The sequence below is a fragment of the Marmota marmota genome, unplaced genomic scaffold (genome assembly GCF_001458135.2).
Source record: "Marmota marmota marmota unplaced genomic scaffold, marMar, whole genome shotgun sequence".
In the NCBI taxonomy this organism is placed as follows: domain Eukaryota; kingdom Metazoa; phylum Chordata; class Mammalia; order Rodentia; family Sciuridae; genus Marmota; species Marmota marmota.
The window spans coordinates 610,445-634,416 of NW_026000082.1; the positions used below are offsets into that span (position 1 = coordinate 610,445).

General features: G+C 36.5%; 1 protein-coding gene across 25 annotated transcripts in view; it reads right to left on the reverse strand.

The window, feature by feature from the left end:
• Sgip1 (SH3GL interacting endocytic adaptor 1) overlaps positions 1 to 23,972 on the reverse strand; it is a 203,811-nt gene that overhangs the window by 26,606 nt on the left and 153,233 nt on the right. For 8 of the 25 annotated variants that reach the window (XM_048815181.1, XM_048815180.1, XM_048815185.1 and 5 more), the window contains 2 exons: positions 19,757 to 19,822; positions 18,751 to 18,810 (listed from right to left, as the gene is read on the reverse strand). The exons of 6 other annotated variants lie outside the window; for them this stretch is intronic. In XM_048815181.1, coding sequence (XP_048671138.1) covers positions 18,751 to 18,810; positions 19,757 to 19,822 — 126 coding nt within the window. The remainder of the gene's footprint in view (positions 1 to 18,750; positions 18,811 to 19,756; positions 19,823 to 23,972) is intronic. 11 more of the 25 variants (XM_048815188.1, XM_048815193.1, XM_048815189.1 and 8 more) reach the window with 2 other exon arrangements.

Sequence of the window (23,972 nt, forward strand, 5' to 3'; positions counted from 1 at the left end):
CTATCTATCTATCTAATTTATATAATTTGAAGAAGGATTATAAATTCCATAAGATCCTTGAGGGTCCTGGAACGAGTTTAGAACACCTTCTATCCAAGATGAGAGTCCCCTAGAATATTTGAGAGGGGGGCTGCGAGCTTTACTTTAGATCACATTGGCTATATTGTGGTAGACAATTTAATGAAGGAGACAATAATGAGATGAGACTTCTTAAAAAGAAAAAAGATAAAATTGGTGAGAAATGCAGATGTTCATATAGAAAAGAGAATGTTATGGGTATTTTATTTTTTAATTCTGCAAAGCATTTAGTAGTCTTTCATGACATTCTTGTGAATAGTGAAAGTTGGGTGGATAACAATCTTTCTAAGTAGTCGGATAGTTAGATGAATCACAATATCTAATGAGCATGAATCAGGGGTTCCATGTCTTTTTTGTTTTGTTTTGTTTTGTTTTGAGGAGAAACTCTCTGGGAAATGATCTCAGAGGTCTGTCCTTAGTTTGGGCTCTTTAGTTCCTTGGATAAAACTAGAAAAAATGCTCAGAAATAGCACATTGTAGGGGCTAAGAGCATGGCATTTGACATTAGACACACCTAGGACTGAGTTCTGTCTCTGCCCTCATTATCTAAATGATCTTTGGCAGGAATGATGTAATAATACCCATTTTGTAGACCTGTTCTCAGGATAATATAAGTTAGAGCATTTAGCCCAGCACTTGGTTCACTGAACAACAATGAGCTATTTTATGATAATTATCATAATTTAACATCGTATACAGAGGTTATCTAAAATAATAACAGGTTTATTGAAATGTTCAAAAATTTCTCAAACTTTTGGGATACTTAGCTGGCAATAACTAGAAAAATATTGGCACAAATCAGTGTGAAATGCTTACATATCAAGTTTAAAAATTAGTCAAACAATTGTAGCTTGAGGAAGACTGACTTGGTAGAAGAATGTGTGAGGGAAAAAACCCTTCTGGGGGTTTCAGCTAATCAGCTTTCTATTGTTGGGTTCCAAACACTTCAGCTAACTTGGGCTGTATTAAAGGAGGAGTAACAGAAAGATCACTGGAGTGATGGTTTCACTGTCTTCGTTGTTTTTATGCATGGCTCAAAAGCATATGAGATTGCAATGAGAACACTAGTTCACTACAACTTGTGATGTACAAGGCCATCTGGAGTCTGACTTAGTTTTCTCTCTCATGATCTGTGTCCTCCCACTTCCTCCAACAGCCCTTACCTAGCTATGCCTACCCCTGGGCATATAGTCCTTGCTGTAGATCTCATCATAATTTCCAAGGAAGCAGAAACACACAGAACACTAAGCATTTCCAAATACATCCTTTTACCTTAAAAGACTCACAGTTTACAACTCTACTTTCTGGACATACCTATACATGTTATAGTATGCCATTTTGGATTTTTCTTTTTTCTTTTATTACATAATTTTCCTCATTGCTATCTGTTGTTCATATCATTTCCCACAACTATTTATTATTCTACAAACCTTATCCTACTGTTAGGCCATTTCTAAGTACTAATCGAAATTCATCTTTGTATGAATTGAATTGATCTTCTCCTCCTTTTTAAACTATTTCCTTAATTTTATTCCTTCTTGGTTTGGCACCAAACCTAAAAGCAGATCATTTTTAACTGTTAAGAATGCCAGGGTAATATGAAAAATTGTGCTCTATATATGTAATAAGAATTGTAATGCATTCTGCTGTCATATATAAATAAAAAAAGAATGCCAGGACATTTTACATAACGATTATACTTAATCATAATGCTATTAGTAATAAATGAATGCTTCTGTTCCTCCACAGAACCTCAGAATCTTTGTTTAATAGGATTATTGGAAACTGGAATAAAACCAGGAGAATGTCCAGGATGGTGAGAAACTCAATCCTTATGGCTGAGAGGACTAAAAGAAGGATCTGGAAATTGTTTTATAATACCTGAAATAATATCACTAGTCAATGACTCAGGGGACCAGAGGTCAAGGCTATATATCTTTAATAGCTTTGTGACCTTGTGGAAGTCAATTAACCTTAGTTTCTCTCAACCAAGAAATGAAGGCAATCACTGAATACTCTCTGTTTTAGGATCCTATGATTTTAAGATTTTTATAGGTATTTAAAATTTTTATAGTAAGAACAATTTTCTAATAGAGAAATAAGCTTCCCTGAAAATAGTCCCCCTTCACTGGTGATTTGTGTGGTTCTATCATATGTGTTGAGCTTCCACTATGTATGAGAGAATGTTGGGGACACAAATGTGTAAACTTTCAGAAAATAAAGACATAAATGAATGGAACACTAAATAAAAACAGTAAGTGCAATTGGGAGTTTAAGATGATAGTTCAATTGACAGAACTATAAAATTATTTCACTGCATTGATAAATGCATGGTAGAGGAGATGCTATTACATGGTTTAAGTAAAGAAAACTTGGGCTCTATAGTCATATTGACTTGGGTATAAATTTCAGGCTTTTCCACTTGTAATCTATATGACTACGGATAAACTATTAAAGCCCGTGACTCAGTTTCCTCATCTTTAAGATAATATCAATAAAAATGTCCATATTAAAGACTTGTGGTGAACACCAAATAACATTTGTGAAGGCCTTAACGTGGAACATATTTAAAAAACATTCTAGTTTTATTTTTTTGCTGTTATTGGGTCAGGGTGAGTTTTACTGAGCTTGTGGAATTAGAGTTGCTTATCTAAAATTGAATAGAAAACAAAGGTAGATGAAACTACAAATGCAATTCTTCACTGAGAGTGAAGATAGACTGGGATTTGTTTTTTTTTTTCATCACTAAAATTTTGTTTTTAAAACAAAAATGAATTGTGTGCATAGATGCCTAACTTGTCACAGGTCAGATAAATGGCTGTTGTATCTGTTTAAGGTGCTTGATATAGTACTTGTGCCTGTAGGAGACAAAAATTGACTAAATGCATACTTATTTTATTCAAATGAACAAATCTATAATCTGAACCTGGGAAAATTACCTAATCTCTCTTTGAGTTTTGGCTTCATCATATTGTAAAATGGATACTTTTCACAGATATTGTGAGGATTAAATATGATAATATAGGATGACCTTGTTATCTGAGAATAGTCAATATCAAAAAAGTTGCTTAAAACTAATGTATTTAAAATGGATACTAATATTTCATGGTAAAATGGGTATTGAAATTTCATGGTATATAATGAGAGAAAGGTTTGTTTGAGACTCTAAATTGACATAAAACAAACTTGTGGAAAGATCTTTTGTTAACAATATTGAGCTACAATGCTACTTAATAAGTTCTTAAAATGAACACAAATGATTTGTGCTGATATTTTCAGGAAGGGCAAATTTTTTCAGTAAAATTATATTATAGCTTTCCATACCATCTGAGGTTCAGAATTGGCTTTGATTCATGACCATAAATGAAGCCATTATTGCTAAGGGCCTCTCAATTTCTTGATTTTTCTTTTAAGGTGGCTATGATATCAGCAAACTTCCCCCCCTCTGTCCTTAATTATTAATAGTTTTATTTCTGTCAACTCAATGGACGACGACTTTGGTTGTGATTGAAGCAGACTTACATAGTCACTTTCATTGACTTCATAGAATGCTGCATCCCAGTTAAGATTAGCAATTTTACTCTGTAATAAGATGCACTGCATTTGGATAGTACAGCCATTGTTGTAAGGTCAGATATTTAATGGAAAAACTTACTGGTTCTGCATTCATATAATGGATGGGGATATGTGCTAGTGTTAATTTGGGAAAAAGGATATTGAAGTGAAGATTAATGTTAGAAGTAAATACCTTTATGTCATCACGGCCTTTGCTTGCCTTCAGAATCCATTAACAGCAAGGTCACCAAAACTGAACAGTTTGGGTAGGGATTCACCAGTATGTGTGAATTGCAGTACCTGGTACAGAGTATTCAATGCACTGGTAGCCATTACCACTAGCAGTGAGGACAAATCTACCAACAGTCATCACATGCAATGTATTATTTCAGGCTGCCCTCAAGGCTGTGTGCACAGGAGGGGATGTGAGGAGATTAGAAGTTTTTCCTAGGTCAGTAGAAAGAACAGTATCATGAGACTTTAAATTGAAAATGTGAGAACACACTTATGTGACCTTATGAGCTGAATTGATGATTAATAAAGTAATTCTAAAAAAAGTCACATCAGCTTGTTTTTTTTTTTAATTTAGGATAAGTTTGGGGAAAGAAGAGTCAAATTTGATCTTTTCCTTTACATTTTGGAATGTTATGATTTACATTTGGTTCACATTGTAAAAAATATATGTGTATTGTAAGCGTACATGTATGTTCATGCTGCATATAAAATCTACAGACTAAATTTTGGGGAGTTTTGACAGTCTAATACTATTATTTAATCTAAAAATAATACTTTTATGATGAGAGTGAATCTGAGCATATACTTTTTGAATTCCAGGGATGACATTAAATGTTCCACGTTTGCTTTATGGAAGCTGACACTTTTATGGAAAACATATTATTATCACTATTTTATAGCTGACCAACCTGAGGCTTAAAAACGTCAAGAAGCTTCCCTCTGTAAGTGCTACCTTGGCTTCTTGTGTTGAGAGGGAAGTAGCATCAGTTGGCTTTCTTAGTGTCAATAAAGGAAAAAGTGGGGGGACTTCAAAAAGCAAGGAGCCAATATAATCGAATACCTGCTTTGAACTAGACACTGGCTTTTATGCCTTACATATAGTGCATCATTTAATTATGAGTACAGCTGTGTGCCCGGCTGGGCATTACCACATATTACAGATCAAGAAAGAGAGAAACTAGTCTTTGCCCATGTTCTTACAATCAGAAGGTAGCGGAATCAGAATTCACACCTAGGTCTATCTGGCTCCATGCTTTCCCATACAAGCAGCCCCAAGGTATAAGTAAATAGGGTTACAATTGTTTTCAGCCTTTCTCCTTGCCTTGCCTACTTGCCCTGCCCTGGTTTACACACACACACACACACATACACACTTTTGCTTTTGAAATTCTGTGTAGTCCAGAAACATGGAATCAACTAATATTTTTTGTCATAGTTGATAGTTTTTCTTCAAACTGAGTCTTTCCTTAACATTCTTAAATTGTCACCCAAAATTAATGCCTATTTTGTTCGACTCAGGAAACGGGAAAATTGTGCTTTGTTTTCATCACCAGAGCCATAGCAAGCCACATATTCAACTAAGTTCCTCAGGTAAGAATTTACTGTTTTCTTTGTCTAACATGAGGACTCTTGTTGCCAAATCCTAAGCATTTTCACATTGACAGCACTGAGAGTTTGATCTGAAATTGAGCTAGCTATAGCCTGGTACTATGAAGGATGTGAATAATCATATGGAGAGCAAACTTATGCAAAGCACTTACTGGGATGGCCACTGCATGGAATTATTTACATGCATATGTCTTCCCATCTCAAAACATCTCTTAGAGGCACATACCATTATTATGTATATTTCATCATGGAGGACATTAAAGCTTAGTGAAATTAATGATTTGCCATCGGTAATGTATTCTACAGCAAGTAGAGGAGCTGGAACTGAAGCCCATGTAACTTTAATTGTATTCTTAAACCCTACCCCATGTGTGAATGCTTACCCTATGGGTTAGTAAGATTTACTCCATACAGCATGCATTGTTAATGGGTTAGTGTCACCTCAAAGGAGGTAAAAATTAGTTCTTGGAAAATTATAAACAAAATCCTACTTTTTAAATATATAAAGCACACAAATATACATAAAGTACATAGTCAGATGTATACTACATGTGTGATATTAACATTCTATTGGGGAATAGAAGTAAAAAAAATCTAAAAAGGATCTCTGAATAAGTGAAGGGGGAATAATGAAAAACAAGTGTGAGAAGCACTGATCTATAGGTTTAAAAGGGCCAAGGATGTGAATGTTTTTATATAACTCAACAACTTGAGAAAAATGTAAGGTACTGGATTTATTAAAGAATAGTAATTTTTCTATCTTCAAACTTATACTGAATGAGTCATATCTGCAGTGCTATGAATATCTGTGATTTAGTCAAGATTTTTTGGGGAAAATTCTAGAAAGGACTTTCCAAGGGAACTGAGTATAGGGAAGGAGGTTCTGGTCAAGCCAGGAGATGGTTTTCCTATGAGCAGTGTAGTTAATCCTTGAGCCTGGAAATGTGTGAACATGGTCAGGGGATTCAGGAATGAGAAGCTAGAGAAAGCCTGGGTCAGGCTCAAACCAAACAGGAGCAAGGCCAAACACAGGTAGGTAGACAATGAAACATGTCCAGTTGCTTGGATGGAAGAAGCAAGAGCCAGGGGAGGATGAGGAGAATTAGAGGTTCTAGAAATGACATCCAAGAACATCAGGCATGGGGAGTATGGTCCCCATGTGGCAAATCTGCTGGGTATTTTCAAAGAATTGGTGGCTGCTAGAAGATTCTGTCTTGGGCACTAGCCCGTTCTCACATAAAATTGGGAAATATTAAGACTTTTAAAAGAAACAGAAATATTCACTGAAGAACCATAAATACCTTAAAAAGTATTAAAATATTTTCAGCATCACTATTAATCAAAGAAATGCAATAGGAAGAAAGCAATTTTTGCTTTTGAAGATCATAAAAGATCTGAAAAAGCTAACATTACATACTTCTGAGAATATAATAAAATTGGCACTTTCATGTGATGTTTGTGGAAGTAAAATTTTGCAAAATTTTTCTAGAAAGCTGTTTGGCAATGTGCACCATGAATCTTTAAAAGGTTCATAATGTTAGTCCATAAATCCATTTTTAAATACCTGTTCTAAGAAAAATATCTTAAGGCCAGAGAATAATGTGTAAAGATATTCATTGCATGGGGTAAAACTTCAAATAATTTACATATCTAATAACTAAAGTGGGTGAAATAAGTCATGAGTAGTGATGGAATGCAGCATTATACAGATACTAAAAAAAGTTTTCAGTAATTAAGAAATTGAGCTAAAAAGTTACATATTGCATTTTCCCTATTAGATTGTAAAGATAAAAAAATACTGATACAATTGTGTAGATAAGGGCATGAAAACATTGTTAATCATAATGCTGTGATGGACATTTTGGAGGCATGTTTGGCAATATGTAGTAGTATTTGAAATACGCATATTCTTTCACTCAGCAACTCCATTAAAAATTTTTTTTGTAGTTGTAGATGGACAGAATGTCTTTATTTTGCTATTTTTTTAATGTGGTGCTGAGGATCAAACCCAGTACCTCATGCATCTTTAGGATACATTCAGACAAGTACAAAAAGCTACAGGTTCAAGGATATTCCTTCTACCATTGTATATATTAGAAAAGAGAGGTAAAAACCTAAATATCTGTTAATAAACAATAGATACATGTATATAATATAATACTACAGAACCATTAAAACGATGATATATATTAAGGAGCTGGAGATAGAACAAGGAGACAGTTCTTTTGTTAGATTATTTCCCAGGTTAGATTAAAACTTGCCAGGTTAGATTACTTCATGGTTTTTCCCAAACTGGAAGAAAAGGAAAAAAAACAACAACAAAGTAAAGAGGCAAAACCTACAAGTATTGAAAGAATATTGAAAGATATTGAAAGAATGACAACAGTGAGGGTAAAGGAGACACATAACTGGATTACTGCACAACACACAGCAGCCAATCTTATTCTAAACTACATTCCAAGAGGACAGTGTGATATATAATGTGTATAGGTTTACGACAATACCAGGAAGGATAGATGTATTTGAAAACAAGGTTCTATAAGATCCTGTTTTAAATAAAACAAATATTTAGAGCACAGGCTTTAACCCACAGTCTACCATAAAGTGTGACATGGAGTCTTTTTAATCAAGTGCCAATAGAAAGTTAAAAATAAAGAATTCCTAGTAATTTATTCAGTGTCACTTTTTTTTTGTACCAGGGATTAAGCCTAGGGGTGCTTAATCACTGAGACACATCCCTTGCCCTTCAAAAAAAATTTTTTTTAAAGTTGTAGATGGACACATTACCTATATTTTATTTATTTATTTTTATGTGATGCTGAGGATCGAACCCAGTGCCTTGCACCTGCTAGGTATGCACTCTATCAATGAGCTACAATCCCAGCCCCCCAAGCCCTTTTTATTTTTTATTTTGAGGCAGGGTCTTACTAAGTTTCTTAGGGTCTCCCTAAGTTGTGAAGGTTACCTCAAACTTGTGATCCTCCTGTCTTAGCCTCCGGAGTTGCTGGGATTACAGGAAGGTGTCACTGCTCTGGGCTCAATGTCATTTCTTGCCTCCATTCTGAAACTGTTTTAAATGGGCATGTTGAACTAAGAAAACAAAACTGATGCTTTCACAGGAGATGGAGTCACACTTGTGCCTTGAATGGGATCTGAAATACCCTTTTTCCTAAAGGCAAATACTTGCAGGTCTTGCCTCTTTGTTTTTACCATTAAAGTTGCACTTGTTCACCTACCAGGGTTTATAAAATCCTATATTTAGTGTTTTTTTTTCCCCCTACAACAAAATATTTGTTAAAAAGACCAGATTTGTGTGAGTGTGTCATGTGACTGTACACACAATCACGTATACTCATTATATAAAGTAAATTTAAAATGTTGATTGAAGGTTACCAAGCTGAGTACATTCTAGTTGCACTAAAATATATATATTTCCTTTATTATTATAAAAACACATACTTCTGAAACCATCTTGACATTTCTGAACCTGAAATGCAGCTTGTAATCAGTGTCAAAAGAAACCTGCCAGCTGCTAACAGAGCAGGTGCCACCATGATCTTTGCTCATGCCCATGGGAATGTAACCACAAGTAGAAGTTAGAAGCTCATTTCACGTTCTTCTCCACTGAGCTTATGAGTTACTTAAGTTGATAGCTCCTCATGTGTCTAAATTTTAACTTACATTTGGAAAAAGAAGGAAATAAATTCTACTTTGATTCAGTAAGACACTGAAGAGTTTCTAGTTCAGAGATTATTAACTGCCATATACCTGACTGTGCTGCTGGAGACAGGAAAAAGTGTCACATTCTTTGGACTCTAAACCACAGACTTTTGAAAGATGGAACAAGTAGGTTATGACTGACTCAGGCATCATGAAGGAAAACTCAGGCACTAAGATTCCATCTGCCAAAAACTTCTGACTTTCAGGGCAGCTGGTTACTTTGCAACAATTTATAAAGCAACTCTAAAAATTCCGGGAGTTTTGACGTGTTGCAAAATTAGACTATCAATTAAAAGGGTATAAACAGGTCAAGACCACAAACATATGGTATTAAAAAGCTGAGTCACTGTGATATTAAGTATAACCATTGAATGGCCAGACATGATTCAGACAAATCTATAGATTCTGAATAGGAAGCAGGTTTAGGTTCTACTTCTGATGATTATATGGAAGATAGTGGTTTGCACTTTGCTATCAATGGTTAAAAAACAATTTTTTTCTACATTTAACAAAGTTTATTTTGTTTCTGAAAAGTTGTTAAACCAATGGATTATATTCTATTGAATGTGTTTTTGGGATCAAGTAAATGCATGTGTGTGTGTGTGTGTGTGTGTGTATATACACACACACACACACACACACAAGAGGGTTTTCTTCAAGAATTTTTAGAAAAACATTAAAACTGTTATCTCTACTAATCATCTCTAGAGATTATGATTTTGGAGTGGTATTTACTTTTTATTTATGCTTTTCCATATTGTTTGAAAAATTTGTTGTGTTTAAATTAATATCATGATCTAAATAAAAAACTATGATTTTCAAATTTCAATTTTTTTGTAATAACAAGGAAAACATTATCATATATTAACATAAAATGATGCATAATCATATACTGTATGTATGATATTATAAACTACACACATATACACATATGCACATAGTCACATGACAAATATTAGAACTGAAGTAAATCAAATAAACCAAAATAACCAAAGTGTTTATGGTTATTGGTTTATAGATTATTTCATTTTCTTTGTACTTTTCTATATTTCTAACTTTTCTGTAATGAACATGCATTATTTTTGTATTGTGGAAAAAAATATTATGAATAGACATTGGGAATTATTTTGGGATTTTAAATAACATTGAGGTTTCTACATTTCTCCTCTATTTCTTGATTGGTTCCTTATAGTTAAAAAGTGGGTGCTGGTAATTTTGAAAACAACTGAAAGTTTTTCTCCTGAGAGGGCAAGTAGCTGTGAATGGAGAAGCAGGAAGAAGGCTACTGCTGATGTTGGAATGCCTGTACGTCGGCTCTTTCAGCTGCGAGCACCAGGGGAATGAGCTGGGAGTAGAGTCCACAACAGGCAAAATCTTGTTCTTCCTCTTCCTGAACCCTTCTCCTCAATGATGACTGTAACTCTACCTAAGCAGCCTTGGAAATTTAGCATTGTCCCTGTTCTCTGGTGACCCTCTCCAGAAGAGCCTCTTGTGTTTTCTGGGAGGCATGCTCCGAGCCCATCAGTCATCTCTTGAGGGAGGCCATGTTGTCATTACTCTGAATAATAGATTAAGAGACTTAATTGTACATAGCAGATGCTGCCTGTGTGCTAGCAGGAAAAGAGGCCTCAAAACTGTATCTACTGTGTTCTGGTGAATTCCAGCAGAGCCAGCAGAAGAGAGGAGCAAGTCTGTAATAGCTCCTGTCTGCTGACAGCCCATGCTCTGGCAGAAATGAGGAGAAAATAGTTGAACACAGAAAGGTTATGAGCCTGAGGGCAATGGCTTATATTAATGGCTTCAAATCAATTTTTGATTTAATAAATGAAGCAATTAGTGTCAATGACTTAGCACATGGCTAGCACATATTAGGTGTTCATTAATGTTAATTATTATTTTAGGAAATGATTACATTTTATAGTAGTTAATAGCTAGCAAAGAACTTTCATAAGTGACTATCTAAAATCTGTTTGGGGTATATGTGACATTAATTAAATATATCCATTTCTGACACATTAAAGCACTTAGAAATGAGAGATTCTCCTGAGTTTTGACATCTCTTTGAACTGCTAGTATACCTTCATCAGTCATTTATGTCTTCTTGGGGTAGTCTGAGGTTCACAAAACCTCTTATTTTATTAGTTTATTTATTTATTATTTGTATGGTGCCGGGGATGGATCCCAAGGCCTGGTGCAGGCCAAGCATTTGTTCTACTACTAAGCTATACTCCCAGCCCATAAAAAGAGTACTTTGTAATGGAGTTTGCAGCCTCAATCTGTTCACAGCTCTTTTACAAAGACTCATAATAAACCCAAAATTTATTGTCTGACAAAGACTCAGAACCATCCAAAGGTAAGGTAGTTACCTATGAGATTCTTAGCTTTCCCAGTCTTTTCTCCGGAAGGTTAGAATTACTTGTCAATTCTGTTGAAATGCCTTAATTCATAAATCACATAGTAAAAAAAAATGGTTATAGATTTCCTCCTGGCATTACTGAGCCCTGAGGAGTGTGCCTCCAGGCAGATCATTAGTCTCTACAAGTCAGCTCTAATGATGGGCTTTTGGGGAGGTGGGTGTGCGCAGCAGGGAGGTGGAACTAGCTTCTGAATCATTCTCTTGCTCCCTAAGCAGCAAAGATCACTTGCTGTCGCTGCTAACAAGGAGGGAGGCCAAATGTAGCAATTCACAGCAAACCAAGTTGTCAGCTGTTTTATGTGGAAGCAAACTAGAATGCTCCAAGTCTGCAACTCAAACTCCTTCCAAGGAGGCAAGAACTGCGTAGAACACAGCCATATTATCAGCAAGGGATATATGAAGTTGGATAACAGCGGGACAAGTTAAAATGTATGAAGTGCTTTGCATACATTGAACTCAGAGCTTGGCTTTAATCTTGATCACAACTCTATAAAATAGATGCCATTATCATTCCAATTTCCACAGGAAGAATCTAAGTCTTAGAAGGGTTAAGTGACTTGCCTAGTTACACATTGTGCTGAGGCTATAGCTGAGATTCCGAAGACTTCTTCACCCAGAGCCCCTGCACACACACACACACACATACACAAACATGTACACCTCTCTGATATGAAATATACATATTTGTTAAATATATATATATCAAATCTATCTATCTGATCCACATGTTTTTCTTTATATGTGTGTGTGTATGTGCATGTGCTGATATTAATTGGGACTCTATTCCTAATATCTAGGATAAAACTCCATATGCCCTTAGGGTAACATTTACACATTATGTAAGATTTTATTTTAGCATTCTAATGCTCTTTAAACTTTTAATATTGCTTCTAAGTAGACTCTACATAGATTTAAATGTCACTCTTAATTTTTTCCACCATCCTAACTTCTAGACCAGGTTAGGACTTCCTGTAAACGCTTCCAAAGTACCCTATCTCCTTCATTATAATATTTTCCACACATTATTGTAACTCTCTGTTTAATGTCTGGCTTCTTATTTGTTCACTGCTGTATCCCAATGCCTTTCACGGTACCACACACAAAGGAGACTCTCAATAAACACGGATTGAATGAATACAGATATGATATCAGTCTTGATAGCACTGTTATCAAGTCCTTATTCTACTAATTTGTTCATTATTTTCTCTATCAGATATCTACCTGTTGCAGTTAATAAATATGGAAAATCTTAACATTTTGCTCTGCTTCCATCACAATCAACACACATACATAAACATATAAAGGCAACCTTGACTCCTGATAAATATTAGCAATATGTGCATGGCTAGGCATATGCATGTTGAACCTACCAAGAGGAGTATTTTAAGTCAAACTGTAATAATCAGAGTTATAATAATAATAATCATGGGAAAGTGTTCTTATTTTAAACATGACATACATCTGTAAGATTACTGTGGGGATAGGTAGAGAACTCTGAAATTTTTCTTAAGTGCTTCTTATTTGTTCACTGCTGTATCCCAATGCCTTTCATAGTACCACACACAAAGGAGACTCTCAATAAACACGGATTGAATGAATACAGATATGATATCAGTCTTGATAGTACTGTTATCAAGGCCTTGAAAAAAGAAAAATGAAGTACTATTTTTTACATGAAAAAAGAAAAATGAAGTATCCTTTCAAAACAATTTTCTTTATATTCAAGAGCAAAGAACTAAAAAATTATTCAATTATTTTTAAAGTTTCTATGTCAGTGCATTTTTATTTGTGGTATACAAAAGTATTAAAGATTCCTTCAGTCTCATATTATGTTCAGACATTCACATCTGGATGTCAGGAAGAAGAAAATGAAAAAAAGAAACAAAAAGGTTGCAAAATCGATGAGAAGAATATGCAACCAAGGGAGGACAAAAGACTGATGCCCAGCAGTTAGGAAAAAGCAGCAGAGCATTATCTCTGTGTTGACTTGTATCTGCAGTAACAGCCACAGAGCAGCTGCATGATGGCTGCAGTCTTCTTATCTGGTGCTCTGATGCTCTTCTCAACGCCACTGGGTTAGCCAGCCAGGCACTGCTTCAGCATGAACAGCTGAGAGATGCCAGATCAGCAAGAGAGCTGGGAAATTAATACATGCTATGAAAACAAAATCACTGAATATCACACTCAAACTTCATCACTAGTATTTCTGTGGCTATTTAAAGAAAACCCCAAAGGGGCAAGATCCAAATTACAATGTGTTCTTTTTCTGATATGGCTGCTGGATACAGGCATGCCCCAAGGTTATACCCTCGCTTCTCTGGATGCAATCATTAACTCCAAGCAGGTGACTTCCAAGATTCTACGGTCCATTTCCTTCTGGACTCATACTACATGGATGCTGAGTGGAAAGCCTCACACCTGAGAGGTCTTCAGGGCAAGTCATGACCCAAACTCTTGCTCTTGCCAATTCCTTTTTCCTGGTTGACAGCAGTACCCTTCTCTCCTCAGGATGGAAGTTTCAGAATCAACTTTCATTCCTTTCCACACTCGATTAGATGTCTCTCCATGGCAATGGTAAGTCAGTCCCTTAACACTTCTGGGCTGATTCAGTAAGTCATGCCACTTCCCTTCTCATAAGCGTCTCAAAATTCAACCTTGTATAAGGATTGACATTCTATTCCTTCTTCCAATATGAGGATGAGCTTTAGGATATGAGTTCTACATACCTTTCATGATCATCTCTTCAAACACTCCTTGCCTCTCCAGGGTTTACTATCCCTGACCACAACCTACATATTACTCACTCTAATACCTCTGCTCAGTTGTTCCTTCAAACTGGAACACTTTCAGCATTCTGAAATCCTCCTTTAATATAGGTAGGCTCAGATCTCTCTTTCTCCAAAAAGTTATCACAGACTCTTCCCTGTTAAAAATCTTTCATACTTAAAAAAAATGTTTTTGCAATTCTGCTGTGGCATATGCCACAGAATGCCTTTTATAAGAAGAGCTAAATGCTACCATTTTTTTTTTGGTGAATTCTTAGAAGGCAGAATTTTACCTCCATAATTCCCACGTAGGAATCTGTAGCTATAAAGAGCTCATGAAATAGTTGTGAATACTGAGTGCAGGAAGGAGCTTGCGAATCCTCTTTAACTTTTCTTTTCTATTAAGCATTGGCCCTATTTTCTTTTTCTTGCTCTAGGGAACTATTTAACTTACACTTCAGGTTTCATAATCATCTACACACAGCAACCCTTCTTTTTGGAGCCGAAGGTTTTGTGCTGTTCTTGATTTCCCCAATTGGTAACTCTAGGAAGATGAGAAATTCAGTTCTATAATCTGTTTCTGCACCAGCAAGTGTGACACACACTCAGGGTTCATGTCTTCCTCTCTGGGAGTGAAAGCCTTCAATCTCGAGCAAAGCAAAGGCTGTCCAATATTTATATATTTTCAATCTATTGGATTATGTTCACTTTCTTTTGACCAAGAGATACTTCAGAAGCCTACATTTTAGATCAGTATGATCATAAGAGGAGGAAAACACACCATTAATGAATCTGATGGAAATAAAAAAAAAAATCCTTAGAGTTAATAGATCACATCAGAGCCAAGGAAAATACAGAAATATAAAAACGACATGCATCTTAATACAGCAACTTCTTGGTTCCTTTTCTTAATTCTCCTCACTCGGTTGGAATGTAACCTCAAAGTGTGAATTAAAAAAAAACTTTCATAATATATACTACCTTAATAAAAAAATAGATCTATTTTATTTGATTTTCCTAATTGTCCTGCCAGGTGAGCATTATATCTCCCATTTTAAAGATGATAAAGCAGAGACACAGAGACGTTAAATGCTCAAGATCACATGGTTCTTGAAGACTTGTGTGCAGTCTGGCTGGGCACAAATCATGAGCCACTCGAGCAGGAACAAACTTTATTTCTGAACTCTACCAGCACACTCTACACATGCTCCCCGGGAACTCTTCTGAACGCCATGTGGCTCCTCCAGGAACCACCAACCAGAAATTTCCTCCTCTGGCACCTCCCCAACCAATGTGAACTCTTCAGGAATCCCCGCGAGAGCTCAACTGGAACTCAACGGGAACTCCGCGAGAACTCAAAAGTCATCATCTTAATGGCTCCCTGGCGTCACCTCTCAACCACTACTTCTGGCAAAAATGCCATGCGTCATCTCGACTCGGCTGTGGCCCTCAACAGACTTGGACATTACAGTGATTAGGAACATCACTTCCATGACTCAACATGTATTCCCTTGAACTGATTTAATCACTGGATAGCTGTGTTACCGCAAGAAAATCACTTAAATACTCAGAGCTTCTGTTCAGTCATTTCTAAAATGTGAGTAATAATATTGCCTGCTTCATATGATTGCTGTGTAGGTTACATGAACCTCTGGATGTGGAGCAATTAGTTCAGAATGTGGACATGTTAAGGCCTCATCAGTTACACATAACATCAGCACTACTGACAAGGACAGCAGCACCCAGAGGAGTCCAAATAGTATGCTATTTTCACTAACCATGTACCCTTTGCATGGCAATATGCTTTGTGTAGAAGCTGCCATCTACTCTTAAGCTTTCCCATGGGTATTTAATCAGAGAACTATGACTCGAGTTTGGTACATTCATGTCCTCTCTAGAAGGGCATTCACACAGTTCAGCCTAGGCATGAGGGAACACTGTGCTGGCTTTCTACTCTATCACCAGCATGACAATTGAACATTAAATATGAATGGGACAGTGCATTGGCCATAAAGAGCAGGAAACCAAGTGGAATATCAGCATGTTGGTCAATCTCAGGGATTTTTAGAACCAGGCAACTGGTCTACTATAAAGAGGCAAAGTGAATACTGAAACCCTTGGCAGATCTCCCAGAATGTTCTGCAGGTTCCATTCCACTTAATCATTTTAACATGTGCAGGCTATCTAAAAAACCTTCTGTGACCTTCTGTTTTTTTAATGGAAAGGACAATACATTTCATCTTGACAGTACAGTTGACATACAAAAACTCAGTGTTTTTAATGAAGACAGGCTTACATCACTTTTTTAAAAAAATTTTTACATAATTTCTCCCACCTGATTTGTACTTAATGCTGTAAGTTGCACAGAGTGGGAACAGAATAACTTTGCTGTATTTTTTATTAAAAAGGGCCTTCAGTGAGGGTTGGCACAATTAATAGGCACCTCCAGCCCAAAGAACACTGTGAATTTAGCAGAGCAGAAAACTGGTCACACTTTCCAATTTTCCTTTTTTTTAGTGACTCTTGAGTGAATGAATCAGTATCTTTGTGATGTGAAGAATTTGACCTGTTCACCTCTTGCTGGATTTTTTTAATCACTGTGTCAGTATAAAGAAAGTCATAAGCTCTCTATGATTGTGACTTACCCATGACTAAGTCTCGTGCTTCAGTCTTACCAATAACCTACCTAAGGAACCCAGAATGCAACTGGGTTGCAGAACTCAAAATGCAAAAAAAAAAAAAAAAGATCAAAGAGACAACATAATTCCAAACAGAAGAGAATGTAGATAAGATAAGGTTAGATAAGATTAAGGTTCTGTGTAGAAAAGATTAAGGTTCTTCCAGAAACGTATTTTTCCCTCTAATCTGGATAGAGAAAAGAACTTGAATGTAGGCCAGGACAAGCAGGCTGACTGACAATGGAAGGACGGGAGAAAAGATGTCACAAGGAAGTCAAAGACTCTCTGGTATCAGGGAATTAGAGAGTGGGAAAGTTAGGAGATGAGGGAAAAACCACTGCTATTGCAGAGACTGAATGAGATTACGTATGCCCAGTAGGTCAAGAGGGAGACAAGTGGTCTCCAGCTTGGTGGCCTGAGTTTAAATCCTTACCCTGCCTCTGCCTGGGGTGTGATCCTGGGGAAGTTACTTAGGTTATCTGCATCTCAGTTTCCTCATCAGTCAGTTGTACAGATGAAATGAGATCACAGAAGGAGAGTACTTGGAGCTGCTGGTTGCATGTCTGTAATCTCAGTGACTCAGGAGGTTGAGACAAAAGAATTGCGAGTTCAAGGCCAGCCTCAGCAACCTAGAGGCCCTAAGGAACTTACTGAGACCTGTCTCAAAATAAAAACTAAAAAGGGCTGAGGATGTAGGTCAGTGATAGAGTGTCCATGGGTTCAATATTGGTACTGCAAAACAAACAAAAATAAACAACAAAAACCAACCTACTCTGAGTTAGGGGCTTCCATATCAAGGGCCATGTTGCAAACAAAAATTCACTGTTGAGAGAAAGAACTACACCCATCTTACCTACTAATATACATCAGCCATTCTGAATTTTGCATTAAGTCACACATCCAAGTTAATGCAAAATTCAGAATTCAGAACATCCAAGTTAGAAAAATTGTTGTTGTTACTAACTACAAAGTTCAATACTGAGATTCTATTCTCTAGAGTAGAATATTTTGTGGCCAACTTTTGGTCCCAAGATAAATTTAGCTATGTAGGGCCTTATGTGATAAATAGTTATGTGTAAGATGACCCATTAATTAAGTTAAATTACTAAATTTTTTCCCTATCATTAGTTTAAGTGGGCCATTTTGTCAAATTCCTGGTCAGTTAAGATGATTTAGAATGTAAGTATAAAACAGAAGATTGATAATCTTTAATTCAGCATATAAGAAATTACCAAGCACTGATCTTAGAAATTTAACATTATATTTAGGTTTATTTTCTTTAATTATCTAAAATGGTGAGTCCAGCAATAGTTGCCATTTTACCTCAGCCCTTCCAATTGCAATTTCAGATAAACATCAAACCTACTAAAATACTTCTTTTTTTTCTTTTCCCCATTTTTCTGATTCCCTGTGTAGCATATCTTGGTTTAAGAATCTATACATATATTTATATACGTATTTACAGTTCACGATAATGGATATTGCATCTGGAATACTAATTATTGAAAACAAAGTTAAACACCAGTACCAACCAAAAATGTCCTTGTGTGTGGTTTTTTTTTTTTTTTTTGCATTGCATTTGCAAAAGAGTTAGGAAAGAGCCCTGGTTGACAGAGTTAAGTTCCTTGGCCAAGAAAAGATGTGCTTTGTTTGGTTTTGTTTTTCAATTGACCACAGTTAATCAAGTGACTAATATTAATGACAAATTAGCTTTCATTTGTTTAGTATGAAAAATTGAAGATCACATACAAACCAAATTCATGTCATATTTTCTTCAGTATTTAATATTTTCTAAGTAGCCATAGCATTTTTTAGATAGAAAGCGTTTGGATAGAACTAGGATTTTGAAATGCCAGAGGGGACCAAAGGATGAGGAGAGTATAAATTAGAATCTGGTATGCTATGTACTACTTACCTTCAAAAGTCAAATAAAACTTTCCTCTGTCAAACCAAACGAGGGAAGGCTGTTCATTCTCTGTATGGCCAGGAGTTGAAGCGGGATGGGAAAGGTTAAGGAGAGGGAGAGAGAAGGACACAATGTGAGTTACAGAGCAGGTCATTAATCTCACTACAGGGAAGGGCAGAGGCACTGCATGCCATTAGCGTGCAGGAAAAAGGGAAGACTGGCAATCTATGTTTTGTCTTTTTTTTTTTTTTAAGTTGAGGGATCAGAAAGCAGAAGCAAAGCTATGGCAGCCTAAGGGGATGGGAACGGTTGTTGGTAGCTTGATACTTGGTGCTCATGTGCAGGGAGCAGAAGTCTTCCTGGCCATGCAGGGGCATCAGCATATTTTAACTGCACTAATTTTGGGCAAATTGTGATTCAGCAATTGCTGTATCCATTTCATCTTCAATGTCACCCCCTTCCATGTTTCCAGAAAGATAAACCGGTATTATGGGTCGTATGAAACATCAGCTTAGCTTTTAAATGACAACAGCATTGCATATCAATTTAAAGTTCATGGAAGATGTCTCAGGTCTTCCATCCCCTCTGCTGGAATCACCTTAGGCATCCAGACACAAACCACCCTTTACCACTGTACCAAGGAGAAAAACGAGATTACTGATGCTGCTCTATTATGTTTTAAATTAAAAAGCAGTTACTGGACACGTAATTCTGAATGGTGAGCAGTTAAATTATTCCTTCCTTTGAAAAGTCACAAAGCAATGGCATCTCACCTTTCTCAAACCTTTTCTCTGAGAAACTGTCATGCAACCTGCTGCTTTTCTTAATATGTCCACTTACAAACGTTTCCGTGGCATGAGTTCCACAATGAACACTAAGTGTACAGGGTGCATCTGAGAGGCACTGGACACTCATGAGGTGAGGAGCATGTCCATGAAGTTTCTAGCATTCAGATGGATAATGGCTTGGATTTTAAAAGTCTACATATGTAGAGATCACTCAGCTAGCACCATACCTGCAGGCGTGTCACAGCGCCTTTCAAACGAGGGGAGTTTGTCATAAAAAACATCATCTTCTGACACTACGAACCAAAAAAACATAAACAAATGGAAAACAAAAACACAAATACAAATCCCAAATGAAATCAAACAGCACACTCTACTGACTGAAACTCAGGAATGATTTTCATGAAAAAAAGGAAATATAACTTAAAACACTGGGATTGTGGTTAAGATATAGAAAGTGATATGCTTATTTGATAATGATTCTATGAGAAGAAATTAAAATTTAAAAAATGTCAGGTTTTGGCATCTGTGAATTGGTCAGCTCCAGGGAAGAAGTCACACCTGCCCTTCTCAGGGAGTTGCTAAAGGCATCATAAATAATTGACTTATGCAAGTGTATTTCACTTCAACACAATTCTCAAGTGGCCAGACATATGCTTATCAACCAGAGCCTCCTGACAGGACCCTGACAGCTCAACAGGCCTGCCCAGCATGCACATTCCCCCCAGGAAAAGAGAAGCTAGCTTTTAACATGACCATAAAAAGCAACCGTATAAATCCCAGGTCTCTGAATGAACTATCCCATTTCAGCCTCATCAATATCCAAATTCAATTTGCCTTGCACCTGCCTTTGATAGTTATGGACCATTAATTTTCAACAGCATTATCATAATTTCATCTTTGGCTATGATATCCAGCTGTGGATAAATGTCTTTGTTCATTGACCACAACATTATGCTCTGAACATCAACTGTTTTAGATCTTTACATGGGATCTCTCTCTCACCAACTAACAAAAACGGGTAATTGGGGTTTTTGTTTTAAGTGATTAAGTTAACAAAATTGCCACAGGTCTTACAGGTAGTATTACAACTTTAGTACAAAACTGAATAAAAATCATAATAAGACCAGGAATGAACAACCCTACCTACAATGCAAAGTTATAGACATGAATGAGGGTAGAAAAAAATACTCCATCAACAATAATGTTTGGGAAAAATATTCTATTAGCTTGCTGCCTGACTTAGGGAATAAGGTAGGGAAGCTTTTTTTTTTTTTTTTGGTCAATTCTTAAGGTTTTAGGATATCACCTTTCAATCAGTTTTTATTATGCATAAAATTTCTTTGGTAGCTACAACAAGTTGATGCAACTCCTATAATAATATCCATGGGTGCACAGGAGACAGGTCATTCCAAAAAAATAGCATACTTTTTCTTTTTTCTTCGTTTTAAGAATTGCTAACCACTTTGGAGGAAATGTTTTATGTTTTAGATGCTATGGTTCTGATACTGAATACAAATCAATTTTGCTCAAAGTTCTGGACTGAAGGAAGCATCCAATCCATCTGATACTTCCTTTGGTATCCAGACATGATTACTTTTCATTCATTTCAGTTTTACTTGCATCTTAAAGATACAATTTAAAATGTATAACTACCAGTGAAGGAATATAACTTCAAATTAACAGGGAAGAAAAATTATCTTTCCCATGGTCTTTTTGCAGTGGGGTCCTAAAGAAGATATTTGCAAATATCTTTAAAAAAAACTACTAACACCCTCAAAAATAAGACACATGTAATAAAAATTAGATATTTATTATTAGAGAGAACTCTCTTCATTCTCTTTCTGAGTTAGTTTTTTATAATAGAATAATTTTATACATATTCCCTGTCCCCATAATATTAACAGAATTTTCCCCAAAATCATACAATGCAGGTCCTATGAGCCTTTTGTAGTTAAAAGATTTTACTGTATTCCATTGTTAAGTTATCGGAAATTGGAATGGGTCTTATAATTAATATAAGAAAGCATTGCATCTTAGTTCAATTGATAGCTTTTTCTCTTTTTAGTCATATATAAAACAATGGTGTATTTTTTAATCAGGGGTGTCTTAAATGTGATGACATACAGTTGAGTAGGAGCTCTTTATCATTCAAATTTCTGTGACATTACACAGAAAGTTTCATTTTGCTCATGTAGCATTAGATATTTTTTGGTCGATTCTTAAGGTCCCAGATATCATCTATCAATCAGGTTTTATTATGCATAGAGTTTCTTTGGTGGCTACTTGATATTCATAGCTCTTATGAGAAATTCCATATCGAAAGCTCTTTAGGGACATTTTCTTGCATGAATTTTATTGTAGAAAGTTTAGACCTGCTCTTAAAAATTTAGTTCTTGGATAACTTTAGACTTGGGCTCATTGGTTTCCATATACTTGCCCAGATTACGGTTCAAGTGCCATAGGAAATGTCAAAAAGGTATTGCAGTGATGGGAGGAAATGTTGAGCCATCAACTTCAGGGAATTTGCTGCTGAAATTTTCAAGTTCCCCTAAGCCATTTGACTACATTACATTAACATTCCAAGTCAGCCATGATGAGACCCGTAGTGCTGACCAGCCAAAGCACATCCTCCCCAGAAAGAGAAATAGCAACACACAAGAAGCTGCCGGTCAGTTACTTAATAATGCATTTACTTCAGAGAGAAGAGGCTGTCAGGCGACCCACAGGAGGAGGAAATAAGGAACAGGAGGATGAGGAATTCAGTGGGTAGATGAAGCCAAATAAAAAACAAGAGAACCAAACAGATTAAATCAGTATGATCCTCAGTCGTGAATCAGTAAGACCAGCCTGTTCCGTGGCCATTGTTTTTAACCCCTCCATGGTTTAATCTTGAAAGAACACATACTAGATACATTAAAAATCAAAGTCACTGGGTCAGGATTTGAGATTTCAGCAGCAGGGAGTATAGAAATACATTGTCTAGAACATGGACACAGTTCAAATTCCCTGTGTGTTCAGTTTTCTCTATGAATCAAAGTGAGTTGAAAGAACACACTATCTAGTTCATCTGAGGTCACCTGGCGGATGCTGTAGGAGTGACAGTTCACTCTTACTTTCTTCTCTGACCAACAAGGCAAATCACATGGAATGGGTGGAATGAATGATCTTGACAAAACAAAACAGTAGAATGGGAGTGGTGGTGTGTGTGTGGGGTGGGGGAAGGCTGTAGCAATCAAGGAGATTAAAGAAAGAGTGAAAAAAATAAGGTTAGGATGTTACAAACAAACAAACAAAACCAGAAAGAATGAGCTAACAGGTATTGAAAAACAGAAGCCCTGAATTGCCCCAATTGATGCAGATGAGGAAGAGATGTGGTTATATAAAAACGTTAATATCTCACAGAGAACTGCCTATATTTTCACCACAATTGAAGGATTCTTTGGGGATTATCTGATGCAACATATAGAGTCTGAAGTGGAGTTGAAGTTACTTTTGGGGCCCTTAAGAAGCCCATCTTAACCTATTTCTCTGAGAAAATAGGCAGTTGTCAAGAATTAAGTCTCAGACTTTGATTCACCTACTTCTCACATGGGGAAGTCTGCAGGGTGCTCTTCCTTGGGTAGCAGAAGGAATTCACTTAGCTTTGGTTGATGATCCTCCTAAGTGATGCAGGGTGGGGGTCAGCTGGTTTATATCAGCTGGGTGAATTGGAGGGGAGTTTAGAGAACGAAGGAAGACAATGAGGAGGAAGTTGTATGGGAGAAATGGAATGGGAAAGCCCCAGGTCAGAGCCACCATGCAAGAGGGGAGAGGCAGCAGGAGCTGATGGGAGGTGGGAAGAGACAGAGTCCAGCCTTGGGCAGAGGGAAGATGCTCCTGGCAAAAGGAGGCAGTGAAACCTGAGAAAACCATCCAGCTGAGCAGCCATCCTCAACTCTTCACTCTCATCACAGCATAAGAAAAGAGGTACAAGGCATTTACAGAAAATGCCAGCAATGACTAATTTTTCTGGGAAAATTGACTGCATATCATTGAGAAGCACTAGGAAAAAAAAAGTCAAAAATTTTTTTTTTCTCATGTCTCACCATGCCAATGTTTATACCATTCTTCAACCTTAGGACAACCAAAAATGATGAAAAATGAAACCTTCAAGATAATAAAAGTTCTAATTTTTGCAATTTCTGGTGTGGTTACACAGTTAGAATTTAAACATTTCCCCTCAAAGGAGACTGCTTTTTTTTTTTTAAATAAGAAATATCTAAATTACAGGACCTTCCTTGGCAATTTCTTCTCTGCTTTGTGAATAGCTCTGTATGGAATAGCATAAGACCATCCCTGCAAAATACAGGTTTTCACATTCTGCTTATTGGTTCATTGGCGTAGGTCAAGTCTTTTGCCTCCTTTGCTGAGAAGGTTGCTTGGAAAAGAAGAGTCAGGTGACAG